The sequence below is a fragment of the Agelaius phoeniceus genome, chromosome 14 (genome assembly GCF_051311805.1).
Source record: "Agelaius phoeniceus isolate bAgePho1 chromosome 14, bAgePho1.hap1, whole genome shotgun sequence".
Taxonomy (NCBI): domain Eukaryota; kingdom Metazoa; phylum Chordata; class Aves; order Passeriformes; family Icteridae; genus Agelaius; species Agelaius phoeniceus.
The window spans coordinates 9380984-9394580 of record NC_135278.1 but is presented as its reverse complement, the minus strand read 5'-3'; the positions used below and the strand labels follow the sequence as shown (position 1 = coordinate 9394580).

Below are 13597 nucleotides of genomic sequence, written 5' to 3'. Positions count from 1 at the left end.
GGCCAAAATAGGCTTTCTTAAGTCCACTGCAGTTTAGTAAATCCTTTAAGATTAAAAAGCTTTAGCATTAATTTTTTATCCATCCTGTAAGTCAAACATGAGACCTACTCCCAGTTCTCATTAAAATCAACAGATCAAATCTCTGAGTTTTCATTGAGCTCTTGCTCAGGCAAAACCCTCAAACACTGAGTCATGATCCAGTTTCACAAGAATCCCATTAATCGGAGTCTGTCTGGAATTGCCCAGTGTCAGTTGCTTCCCTTGTTTTAGGAGACAGTTCATTACTGAGCTCATGCCCCAAATGTCAGAGTTTGCTGTGACACAGAGCAAGGTTCATTTGAAAAATGGCCTGGCTGAGATGCAGCCTGTGTTCATTTCTGCATGGGCCTTAATGCAGAAGTGCATCATTGTCACATGAGGGTTCTGTGGGAAAACGTGAGCTCTTCACCTTACTGGAGACCTTACTGGAATTCCATTTTCATTCAGTGGGCATTCCTTGCCCAGTATCAAATAATTGACAATAAAATCTATGCAGTTTGTCTGTGATTCTGAAATTATTCAGTGCTTTGTTATGAATGTTAATTTATTTTAATCAATGGCTGTAAACAGAAGAAAATATGGCCTAACCTAGATGGCTGAACGCATTTCTGTAATCTTGATACATCCTTCAGTAAAGATATTTTTAGGTGTTTTGAGTAAATTTGACTGAAGTTCTAAAGCAGTCATTTCTAAGAATTACTTCACACAAATAGAGGAATACATAACACTATTCGCTGTTTAATGGTGATTACAACTTCGATTCCTTTGCCGGTTCCAGCTCTCCGGGCCATTTCCTGCAGTGAAAGCTCGGGAATGTCCATGGTGGAGGGAACGCTCGCTCGGCGGAACGCTCGGCAGGGCCCCGCGGCGGAACGCTTTGGGCGAGGGACGCGCGGCCGGAAGCGGCGGAGCAGAGCACTTCCGGCGCCCTCCCGCCTCGCCGCCCCATGGCCGCGTCCGTGGTGAGTCCGGGCCGGGCCGGGAACCGCCGGGAACCGCGGCCCGGGGCCGGGGAGCGCGGGGTGTCCGCCTCGGGAGGATGCTGCGGGCTACAGGGCGGGCGTGGGAGCGCGGGGAGGCCGCCGGGAGCGTCCCGGCTCCGTGAGACACGGAACGGGCAGGGCAGGGCGGCAGCGCCTCAGCATGGGCTGCGGGCAGGGGCCGCTCCGGCCTCCCGAGGGTCCGGGACAGCGCGGGGCCCGTGCGGGGAGGCCTCAACGTGTTCCTACAGGGGCCTCAGGGCAGAGAGGAGCTCGGTGAGGCCCTCGGCAGCGGCCGGGTGCGTTGGAAACTGCTTGGAGTTGGCGCCAGAGTCTTGGAGAAGTTGATTTTGGGGCTGGTTGGTTGGTTGGTTTTTTCAATTATGGCTTTCCTGTTAAAAGCTTGGAAGGAGGGTTTCTGGGTGAGGTATTTGGACGTTGGAACCCGAAGGAAGTGTGACCGTCTCCATGCTCAGAGATGTCCAAACGTATCAGGAGACAGGACAGAGGACTCAGCTGTCACATATAGCCTAGAAAGTGATCAACCTTTGGGGTCAGCTCTGCTTTGAAAAGGGACTAGGACCAGATGACCTCCAGAAGTTTATTCCAGCCTGAACTGTTCACAGAGTTTAAAACTTTGTTGGTTATGGCTGTAAAACTTGCAAAACCGACAGAGCTGATTTCCTGTTAGACTTCTCTTGCAGGTACCCCAAGAGCTGGTTCTAGACTCTGGCACCCCTGCAGTGCCCTCTCACAGCCACTGCGTGTGTGGGGAGCTGCAGGGGAGGGTTTGGGGCAGGCTGGGCAGGGGGAGCTGCTGGGGACTCCCAGGCCCTGCTGTCACTGCCCAGAGCTGCAGTCACTGCTCCCGGGGACAGCTCTGGCACTCCCGAGGCTCTCTGGGCACTCCTGGGACTGGCAGTGGCCTGTGAGTTTGGGAGCTGCTGGGCACGGTAGGGAGGTGAAGAGCAGTTTGTGTCCATGCAGGGGGAGAGAAAAGATAGTGCACAGAAACATGCTTGGCTTTGTTGGATAAACAGGGATTATTTGATAGGCCTTGGCTTCTTTTCAGATTGGAGTTTTCTTGTGTTAATACTGGAGGGATTCCTGGTGGTTCTGGAGAATATTCAGTAAAAGCAGCCAAGGAAATACAAGCAGTGAAATTGCTCAGCACTGATCAAGTTGCAGATACTGAGAGTATAATACTGAAATAGGACAGTGATAAATAATAGCATTTTAAACAATTTATAAGAGAATCAAATGCAGATTTATGGATGTATGGACAGGAAATTTGGGATCTGCTTTCCAGGATGTCCCAGTTCAGGGTCTGTAAAAGATTGAGAGGCAAACAGATGCACAAACTGAGCCAATAACCCAGTGAGATCACAGTACAGTGGTGGGACTACAAAGGCTGTTACCTGGGGATGAATGCAAGTGAGAGGTGTGAGGAAAATGATGAGGGGTGAGGAGAAGTGTTTGGGTTTGACCTGTGGATACAGCACTGATCCCTTCTAGAAGGAATACAGCCAGATGTTGGTGTTCTCTCTCTTACTATACTTTATATTTCTATAGATAAAGGTATGTTAAAAATGAGACTGGGATGGCAGTGTGATGGGCTTCTTGCTAATTCTCAAGTACCTGAATAAATCTTGTTTTTTAACTTTATTTCAGAACAGCCATCACAGCAACAACTGTTTTCCTTGAATAATTGTGTGGCCACACTACCTGCAGCCAGCTGTAGCCCATTTTCCAATGTAAATATTTGCAATTTAAATACAATAACTATATCAGCATTCAAAACTAATGCTAAAACTGTCACCTGCCTAACAGCTGGTAGTTCTGCAAGTAGAAAAGGAGCTTAGAATAAATTCAACATTATTTGAAGTCAAAGTGACTTGCAGGAGAAATTGAATCAATCATTGGATTGCATAACTAAAGAAATTTGATATGATTTCTTCCCTCCAGGATTTCAAAACCTATGTGGATCAAGCTTGTAGAGCTGCAGATGAGTTTGTCAACATTTACTATGAGACAATGGACAAGAGGAGAAGGGTATGTAGCTGTTTTGACAATAATTAAAACTGTCCTGGCACTTTTTGTTTGCATTTCTGTCATTGCACAGAAAGCACCTGAGCATGGTGACCATGTGCTGCACTGGCCATGGCAGAGCAGAGCAGGGCAGCTGCTCCTCAGGCTCCCTGCAGAGCATTTTGTTCTCCTGTGCAGCCTTGCTGTAAAAGGGGCTCTTCAGCAGTGCCTTGGACTTCTCATGGCCCTCGTTCAGTTGGTGTGCAGCTGTGTCCTGCAGGTGCAGGATTTGGTCAGTACAGGCCAGCAGAACTTGCTTTATTTTCCCTTGAGGACAGGACTCAGCTTTTTTCTTTCCCCAAATATCTTTCATTAGCAGTTACCACTTTTGGTTCTGGGGTTTTTCTGAGTGCCTGAAGCTGAAGCAGTACAGCTGTACTTGGCTCTGCAGGTCTTCCTGGAGCACACTGATGTGGTACCATGTGACAAATGTATTCACCATGAGAGCCTTGGAGACCAATCTTTGGAATTTTAAATGTACTGTAGTTGCAATTCAATGTGTGAAAGTACCAGCAGTCCCATGTTACTGCACACATGAGTGGGTTGGACAGGGGTGTGTCAACACCTTGAAGGAGAGTTGGGCAGTTACTCAGCTCTGACAGCTTATGAAACATTTGGGAAGTTCTGGTATGCTGCTGTGCTTTTCAAGTTTCACCTGTTCCTGCTCTTGTTCACTTTTTTTTTTAACCTGAAATTATAATTTCCTGACCTAAACTGTGTTGTGTGGACACTTTCCCTCTCAGAAGAAAAAAAAAAAGAAAATCAGTGATAAACTTAACTGTGGAAAGGTAGCACTGTCCTTTTGTTAGCAACCACTTCAGTTCTGTCATTACCTTTGTTAAAGGGATGTTATCAATATTTGAGATATGAGTCACTGTGCTACTCATAAAGGAAAATGTGTTAGTTTTAATTCTTGGTTAGGAGCAGTGGTTGTTAAAAGGAGCTACTGTTTCAGGAAGGCATTTTATTTGTCAGACTAACAGAAGAAATCGGTAATTCACAGTGTAAGTTTTGTATGTTGTCCATTATATGTTTACATCTTTTCCCTAAATGTGTATTTTCATAATCACTCAGGCTTTAACCAGACTGTATTTGGACAAAGCAACATTAGTTTGGAATGGAAATGCAGTGTCTGGGCAAGAAGAACTAAATAAGTTTTTTGAAATGTTGCCATCAAGTGAATTCCAGGTTAATGTGTTGGACTGCCAGCCTGTTCACGGTAAGGTTGTATTATAATTTATTTAGTTATTTTTCGTTCTTTTTAACTATTGAAAGTGAGCAATTATTATAGGGCTTAATAATTCCTTTGGAATAAGTTTAGAGAAAATACCAAGGGTTGAAATGTCAAGTTGTGCTTAAATAAAAAAGCACAAATCAAGAGATGCAGCAATTATACACTTATTTCATGTCTGGGAAAATATTTTAAGGACTTTTTTTGTTTAGATCATATTCAGATGTGATCTATTTTCATGTATGGAAAAAGTCTGGCTTACCAGGTTATGTTGTGCTTGGGAGACCCCTATGGTAGCCTCTTGTACTGACCTGCAGTATCATGTGAACAAATGGTTATTAACCTGTATGTACTTTGGTTTCTTTACATCTAGAATAGGTTTTAAGTTCTTTAGATTTCTGATTAACAACTCCTAAAGAAAGGCTTACATAATTGAGAAGTTAATAAATGGCTTCTAATGGACATTTTGGGAATATAAGTAAGGGAAAAGCCTGTGGTCAAACACACTTGCTTTGCTCTGCTGTGAAAAAGATATAATTTCTAATAACCGGGGGGGAAAAGTATATGCAAGTTGCTAAATATCTCTATGTGTGTATATCTCAAGTAATGAGAGCTCACTCTAAGCACAAATGGAGGTGTTTGTCAGTGCTCTAAAATGAAGAGCAGGAGATGAAAGTGGCAAAGCCATTGCCGAGCCGTGTTGGTGAACGCACCGCTGTCTGTGTAGAAACGCTGCACCAGAGCTGCACTTCCCTGCCTGTACCCAGCCGTTAGCCTGGCGCAGTGTAACCACACTTGAACCAAGCTTCTGTGTGCATTTCCTGCCTCTTTACCTGCTAGTCTTTGTTTGAGTTGTTTTCTTCATCATTTCATACCTCCTTGTGAAGAGCAAGCTACTCAAGGCCAGACAACAGTCCTCGTGGTGACAAGTGGGACTGTCAAATTTGATGGGGATAAGCAGCGCTACTTCAATCAGAACTTCCTGCTGACAGCACAGGCCACCCCCACCAACACCGTGTGGAAGATCGCCGGGGACTGCTTCCGCTTCCAGGACTGGGCCAGTTAGCAGGGCTGGCATGGGCAGTGACCTCTCCCCTCTGGCACCACCACTCCACTGTGCAGGCAGCTGTTCCCACAGGGAATGCGCGCGCTCTTTGTGTTGCATCTGATGTTACGGACGGGCTGCAGATGTTTCGGGGTTGATTCCAGTGACCACAGCTGTAGTAATAAAATGTGAGAGGTTGCTCGTGTTAGTTGAATTTAGTCAAGTGCTGAAGGCAGTGAGCTGTATTCGAATCATTCCTAAAATGCCTTACATGCAGCTGTGCTGCCACTGCTGAGTGCTCAAACCGTTCTGTTTGAACACAGAATCCTATTCATATACAATTCTGACCAAACGTAATTTTTTTCAACTTGAAAAGATCTGTTTTTACAGTATCATCTTCTCTCTTTTGAAGAAGATGCTTGTGGCATGAAGATATAATTTTGAAAGCTCCCTACTCCCAGTTGTGAGAGGCTGGGAAGGATTGCTATGGTTTCTACTGTTAGTGAAAGGAGCAAATAAAGCTCCTAAGTTTGTAATCTCTCAATCCATTGGAAAGGTAATGTTTACCTTCTCTGATGCCAAAGGACCATATATCTTTGGGTTTCCTTTCAGTCTGAGCTTCCCAGACTTTGGTTGTTAATTCCATGGATTCATATGTAGGGCATGCTGAATGATTCGGAGCTCCTGTGCCAATAACTCTTCACATGCACGTGAAGGACTTCAAACTGATTATTTTTCTTGTGAAGTCTTACCATGGCCTAGAAATAGGTCACATACCTGTTTTCTGTTGGCTTTAGTTCTGCATTCTGTTGCTTTGAGGTTTGGATTATTTTTCTCATATTAAGTCTGCAAGTTTTGAATCCTTACTGTCTTTTCAAGAAACATTGTAGTTAAAAAGTGGCACTGAAAGTGTGCATTACTGTGAAGCCTTCAATTTTTCTCATCAGTACTGTTACTCAGAACAGGTGCTTGCATTATTTTCAATTGAGAACAGCAGCTCTGCACCACTAACACTATCTTCCTCTCATGCAGATTTTTACTGTATTTTTTCATGTTCTTTTTTAAAATTGCCTTTAATTATTGATTCTCTGGGGGTTTTGTGTGTTTTGCTTAAAATTTGTAGTTTAAAGCTTCCAGCTGCTTTGAAACACTTTTCAAGACTGTAATTTAAGAGTATCCACCTTTGGAACTTCAGGGCAAATCTGTGTATCAGCAGCTTTGTTTTAAACTGGTGTGTTTCTGTTTTAAGCTGAGTTAAAGAAAAAGCAAACCCAAAATGTAGCTGTATAGCTGTAGCTGTATCCCTGAGCACACCCTTGCTTGTAGCTGAAAGTACAGGAGGCAAGCTTGTAACTCTCATCAAAACCTGTTTCAATGACAGCAGCAGTCTGAAAGCAGTTACAACTGCAGCTCACTTGTTCAGTGACTTAAATGGAGAAAACTGTGAAAATGAGCAATATCTCACTTGGGCAAAACATAAAGCATCTGCAGTTTGCCATGTAATCCCACAAACAATGGGATGTTTAGCTGAAATGAGTGGCTTTACTTCCTTTTCAGGCCCTCTAGTCTGTACACCAGTAAGTTAGAAGTAGTAACCTGTCTCTGTTCAGAGGCTGTTTATGATCAGAACTATTGTGTACCTATTTTTCAGGCTGAAGAATTTGAATTCCTGCAGAATAGTGGAAGAACAGAATTTTTGAAAACTGTAAATATTGTAAATACATTGTTATTTCTGTATGTAGTGAAGAAAGGATCATTCTATTTAATTACTGTTTGTTCTTAAGAGAATATGTGATGTTCATATATTTGTATTTCCTCTAGAAGATTGAAAAGAAAACATAACCTGAGCATGCCTGTAACTGGTACAGCATTGTTGAGCTGTGACACTGGCGTGGTGTATTCTACTGGCTGTTTAACTTGCTGTTGATTGTGTAAGTGGTGTTACAGATCTGCTTTGCATACACAAAACAGGTTTTGCCTTTTAAAATGCAGCAATGGGTGCAGCTGTGGCATTGGCTTGTTGGACTTTGAAGGCGGTCACCAGAACACACACTTATCAGTACCTGATAAGCTTGTGCTGTGAATAAATACTTATTGGATATTTTTATCCAAGTTTGAATTTGTATAATAATTTTTAAGCTTTTTCTAGGCAGACTGGGAGATTCAAAATATATGAGGCAATGTTTCAATCAATCAGAGGTTATTCTCAATTCTTTTCATGCTATTTAAATGCAAGCTGCTTTTAAAATTGACTTTTGCAATTAATATTGAAAAAAACTGACCAAACAAAAAACCCCACCACTACCTGGAACATGACTGAGGAAGATAACTAACTGGCCTAGCTGGACAAAGCCAGTTAAAACTCCTACTTAGTAAGATTGTAGATGGAGTAGGAGAGTAGGACTTGGTATGCATACCCAGGGGTTTTTTAGGGAGATTCACTGGAACACAATTGCTTCAGGCCAGGGAGAGGTGCCAGTTACTCCTGCCTATTTCCATCATCTTCAGTGAGGATCACTTGGGTGATTCAGTACTACTATAATTAGTTCTTGCTCTTTATAACTAAAAATGCTGGTTTGCAAAATATTTTTATTTATTATACCAAGTGAGATTGTAGCTATTAAAGTCGAGTGGTGGTTTTACAATGGAGTAACTAATGGCACAAACAAAAAAATCTCTTTGTTGCTAGCTCTGTGCTGCTTGTTAATATTCTGTGCTGAAATTAGCAGAAAACACAAAAAATGCTTTCATTGAATTCTGTACAAACCCATCCAGCTGGTTTCGTATGACCACTGCTGACTCTACTGCAATACCCAAAATTTTCAGTGGGCATCTATGAAATGAATATGTTTGTGCTCCAAACACTGAACTGGAGTTAATGCTTCCATTTTTTTGTTCGAGACCAAATTATTCCTGTACAACCAGTCAGTGAAACAAAGCCAGCTGAAGAGCTAAGCACTTCCACTAAGAAATTGTAGCAACTGAAGACTTGAGAGATCTTTTTGTATGTTCCCTGTATTGTCTATAGCAGTCACTGCGTTTCTGTTGCTTTGTTTGTTTGGCATACTACAGTTCAATTGATTTCAAATGCCTATGTTGGAGAAAAGGGATTTGTACTGATGGTATGAATGGTTTGTTCTGATATGCCTGTGCTTCCTTAACCTGTCTGGAGAAAAGCACATTATAAAGAAATGCTGTTTTATCAGTAAAATAACTTTCCACACTTGAATATATTTTGTAAGTTTTTGAAATTGTTTGAGACCTCTTGTAAGATTAATTTTCAAACTGAAAGAAACAACCAAACAAAAAAAGAAACAAGAAAAAAAAAGCACCAAAAAAACCCCAAACCTACAGGTTACTCTACCTTTTTTTTTCTTTTATTATTATTATTATTACTAGAAATTTTCATAGCTTGTTCTTATGATATTAAAAGTACAAGAAATAATTTGTGGCTTCCTTATCTTTACTACTTGTGTTGTAGGTCTGAGTTCTGATTGTTGCTGAGTGGTGCTGGGGCACTGCAAAACAGGCTGGCAGCTCTGCCAGGGTAAAATGTGTCTGGAATAAACCTATGGCAAATGCCTTGCCAAAAGCACTCTCAGGCAGTAAATGTTGAGCTGCCCAAAGTAACTATGTCAAATTAACATATCCCTCTAAGATTTACTAAAGTTTAGACTGTTCTCCAACACATGCCTGGACGAAGTCAAACAAAATTTGAGCCAGATCCTTGGGTTGTAAATATTTTCACCGAGAACATGTTGTGCTTCTACTGTTTCTCTTAAGAAGAAATGAAACTCTGAAAGGAGAAATGCTTTTTGTGATAATTCCAGTGATTTATTCACTATTTTGCTGTTTAGAACATGAAATTACTGAGGCACACTTGCTCAGCGTACACAGCAGCTTTTAAATGCTGACGCTGCAAAGATGAGGATACTCATGCAAGGTCAACAGTTGCATGGAAATTGATGTTCTAGAAATGTATTCTGGAAACTACCAAATATATTGGAAAGTTCTTGCTGTGTTTGAGGGTATAGATTTCAGTGAGGCTTTGCAGGCAGTTGCTTTTGGTAATGATCCTGAGCAAGGCTGTGACAGCTGATGCAGTGTAAAGATTTATGAGTGCTGGGAAAAATAAATTGGCTCAGACCAGAAGATGTTTTTGTAGATATGTTGAAAGTGGATCCAAAAACTGCTTTTTCAAAATTGCCACTGGGCTGAAGAAAAGAACATTAAAGTCTTCCTAGAAAAGTGAGCTTTTCTTTTTTGTTCCTGACTGCAGAAAGGTAGGACATTGATTGCTTCTGAAGGGCTTACTCCTTCAGAAGACTGGGTTTAATAATATAAATAAATCTATTTGCTACACTTTGTGACTGAATGGACTACAGGCTCTAAGTGACTATTCTGCCCTGCATCAGTAACAGAAGTGCCTTAGAATATTCTGGTGATGACAAAATTGTGTTGGATTGCAGTGGCTGATTTTTGTCTTCTTGAAGCCTGTTTCAGGTCCCAAAACCCAGTGGGTTTGCATCCTTGTGGTTTTTCCAACCAAGGAAAATGCAGGTCTGCCAAAATAAAGGCAAGAAGGAGCTGGTTGTAGTCACAGAATCACAGAATGGTTTGGGTTGGAAGGGACCTTAAAGCTCATCTCCTTCCAGCCCCTTGCCATGAGCAGGGACACCTTCCACTAGACAAGATTGCTCCAAGCTCCATCCAGCCTGGCCCTGAGCACTGCAGGGATGGGACATCCACAGCCTGTGCCAGGGCCTCACCACCCTCTCAGTGATGAATTTCTCCCTAATGCCCAATCCAAACCTCTCCTGCAGGAGAACATCATCCAGCACCCAGCTGAAAAACAAGAGCAAGGTCAACAGCCAAGGCCCTGGGCAGGCTCCCAGAGCAGCTTTGCTGTTGAGGGCACACAGCAGAGAAAAGGGAGGAAGTTTGGAGGGATCAGTGCTGGGGAATTAGAGCTTGAGCAGCAACAGCTGGGCTGGTCTGATGCCCAGGGAAGAATTAATTGGGGCCATTAAATTGGTAATCAGCTACAGAGGCTCGTCTCCTTAATCAGAAAGGCCTGGGAACAACTGAATGTTACCAGGTGAGTTCTGGGTGGTTCCCAGTCTGGCTGGACTGGAGAGGGTCCTGAGGCCACAGACAGGTGAGTTTTCTTCATACTTTTTCCCCCTTGCAAAGGTCTCTGTCCATAGTTAAGGGTTTTTTGAAATCCTATGAATGCTTTGAGGGTCTTGAATTTTTCCCTGCTCCCAGGTTGTTTATCTGGTAACTCTAATTTCAGTTGTCATTATTTATAGAGGTGAGTGTGGCAGTTGCATGTGTTAGAGATTGACAACCTTGCCAGCATTAGAGTAGTTTTTATCTTGTGCAGTTTCTTTGCTCGTTTCCAGAAGATGGCTGGGGCTGATCATTGTGATCATTCCATCTTCCTCTCATTGTTTTTGGAGGAAAAGATGTATTTTAACAGCAGACCAGAATGAGTACCCAGCTGAAAAGGCAAAATGCCATAGTATTGACTTGGGCTTTTCTATATAAACTGCATTAGGCAAGTGTGCAATACCGAGTTAAGGATTGAAAAAATATTGGTTGATTTTCCATAATGCTTCTCTTTTAAAGTTGCTTCAGAAGGAATGCTAGTAAATGGGATGTTTCTGTAGCAACACAAAAAAAAGAAGTCCCAAGGTGAGAGCTGTCCCATTACATGAGAAGCAGGCAGGTTCTGGGATGCAGGTAAAGGCTTTGGGAAGTAATTTCAATAGGCTCTGTAGGGGGGTGAGGCTGGTGTTTTGTTTTGAATGTGGGGGCAGAGGGGCCCTGGTTTAATGACCTTGATGAAATGCCATAGAAATGGGCTCACTGGGAGAGATTGTGTTTGCTGCAATTTAAAAGGCAGAAAGCAAAGTAGGGCAGGCACCTATAGAGAACAGTGAGCCATTCTTCATGCTCACTCCCTGGGGAGCACAATAAGCAATAGGCTGATTTATATCTGGAGGGAAACATTTGAGTTTGTTGTTTAAAACAATAAAAAACCCTAGAAAGAACTCCTAGGGCTGGAACACCATGTGAACTGAAGTAATGATTTCAATTTACCTGTTAGAAGTACTCCAGAACTGATTCAAATTCAAGTGTCTTTTCTGTGTTTTAAAAAAGTAAAGCCTGAATGACACCTTCTTGTTTTAGCATTTAAATTGATAGGAGGTCATGTCTTGGAGAGATGGGCATTCCTGCTCAGGGTCTGGATGCTCAGAAATAACAGGGATGACACAGAGGTGATGGGCAAACTTCTCTACTTGGAGACACGTGAGGATAAATGCAGAAATAAGCAGGTGTGACAAACATGTAGTGACCTGGCAGTTCTGGGAATGTTCCTCACTTACCAGCTTATTGGTGTTTCAAATGGGAGAACAAGGGGAAAATTCAACTGTTTGTGATGTATTTTTGGTTTCATTTTTTGTTTGTTTTGGTGTTCTAGTTATTTTTTGCTTTAAAAGTACAGGTGAAGTCTGTGAGGATCAGACAGTGTGGCCAGAGCTCTGTTTGCCCAAATTAATTAGCACTGGTCTAATGTCAAGGCTACATGCTTCCAACCAAAGACAAGTTTGGATAAATTATCTGTGATAATCAGCTTCATTAGAACACTTTATCAATCTAGAATGGTTTCATTTTCTTCAAAATGTGTCTCTCCCCAATAAAAGTGTAGCAAGATTCAACCTATTACAGCACCCAGCAGCAAAGCAATAGTGCAAATATTACCCCATTTCTGTCAGAACTCATTAAAATTAAATGATGTGAAAATGACAGGCTGAGTATAAATGTATATTTAATATAGTCAGCCCTGGTTCTCCATGGCTGATGCACTCCTATCATAAAGCAATCACTGATAGCACTGAGTTAACTGGAAATGTGTTTTATTAATCCAGCTAAGTTCACAAAGAGTTCCACTCTGTGCGTTGTTTGCAGTTCCATGTAGCCAGTGACTGTAAGTTTTGCTGATTGCATTTTGTAGATTACCTTTATACCATCTTATGCAAAAAACCCACCAGATTTATTATTTTTAACCTTTGAGAGTGTAAATTTCACCATTCAAAAAGGAAATTGCTTTACTGTCATGTAAATAGAGCTTAGCCATGGGGTAGGCTCCGTATGACTAAAAAGAAACCTCACCACAGACAAAAATAACTAAAACCAAACAAAGCCAAGGTACAAACAAACAAAAACCCCAACAAAACCATATACATAATGAGAATTGAGAATTTATTCCTTGTTTTGCATGTACTTGCAGAACAATACTAATTTATTGTTAGAATACAACAGTTAGTTGAAATTATTGTTCTGAGATGTGGTAGATATGGTTTTTTGGTTTTTTTTTTGCTAGTGAAAATGAGTGACCCACATTGTGAACTGTGTTCTGTTCCTTTTATAGCCTGCCAGTGTGCTGGGAGTTGCAGTTTGTGCTGGGGGAGCTGGCAGGCAGTGCCCTGCAGGTTATGCTCTGAGTGTTGGCAAGGGCAGTGACTGCATGGGGTGGTTAAACACCACCTCACCTGCTCCTGAGGGAGTAGCTCCTTCCTCTCCCTGTTTACACTTTTTTCCCCCCTTTCAAGCCACGTAATGACATCTGCCTGTTACAGGCAGCATTCCTGTTGTGTCATGTGCAGGTCCCTGCCAGCCCCACCTATGGGTCTGTGCCAAGGCTGCTCCTCAGAGGCTTTGCTGAACTGTCATTGAGGCTCTGAAGACTTTCAGTGGCAGATCTTGGGCAACTAGTTCAGTATTTAGTAAGGAATTGGTTAAAATCCCATGTTTCTTTTAAAATGCCAAATTATCCATTTCACTGTGCAAACTTAGACCCTGTTCTTTCTCTTTCCCTGGGCCAGCCCTTTGTGCCTTGTGCATGGAGCTGCAGGTTAATCATCTGGTGGCACCTGCCATTCCTCAGGCCAGCTAAACAGCTCTGATTTCCCTTCACAGCTGAAGCTTCCCAGTGCCCTGCTGGGGTAGTTACACTCTGGCTTTCTCCAGACAGACCATGGCTTTGGGGGTAGAGAGCCTGAATACAATCTTACACCACATATGCCCAAACTGCATTTTGTTTCTCTTTGAACTTGTTTCCTTAGTCTTACAAGGATGATTTAAAATCCTTAACCTGCTTTCTGAAGAACTTTGATCATTCTGGAACCCTCAGCAATACATGAACCT

General features: G+C 42.3%; 1 protein-coding gene across 3 annotated transcripts; it reads left to right on the top strand.

Annotated features, from left to right (window-relative positions):
• Positions 1-842: 842 nt before the first annotated feature.
• On the top strand, positions 843-8828 carry NXT2 (nuclear transport factor 2 like export factor 2). Of its 3 annotated transcripts, none has more exons than XM_054641140.2 (4): positions 843-1001; positions 2985-3071; positions 4182-4326; positions 5226-8828. In XM_054641140.2, the coding sequence occupies exons 1-4, from the start codon at positions 987-989 to the stop codon at positions 5402-5404; spliced, it is 426 nt and encodes a 141-aa protein (XP_054497115.1). In that variant the 5' UTR covers positions 843-986; the 3' UTR covers positions 5405-8828. The 3 variants fall into 3 exon arrangements, with proteins under 3 accessions (XP_054497115.1, XP_077041921.1, XP_054497114.1); XM_077185806.1 differs by lacking the exon at positions 843-1001 and adding an exon at positions 2755-2773; XM_054641139.2 differs by lacking the exon at positions 843-1001 and having other exon boundaries at positions 2952-3071.
• The last annotated feature ends 4769 nt before the right edge of the window (positions 8829-13597 follow it).

Excerpts from the sequence above, each read along its gene's own strand:
- NXT2 (XM_054641139.2), top strand. The coding sequence starts at position 2,967 with ATGATTTCTTCCCTCCAGGATTTCAAAACCTATGTGGATCAAGCTTGT. Across the intron at positions 3,072-4,181 it reads CAATGGACAAGAGGAGAAGG|GCTTTAACCAGACTGTATTT; the intron begins GTATGTAGCTGT and ends ATAATCACTCAG. Across the intron at positions 4,327-5,225 it reads GGACTGCCAGCCTGTTCACG|AGCAAGCTACTCAAGGCCAG; the intron begins GTAAGGTTGTAT and ends CTCCTTGTGAAG.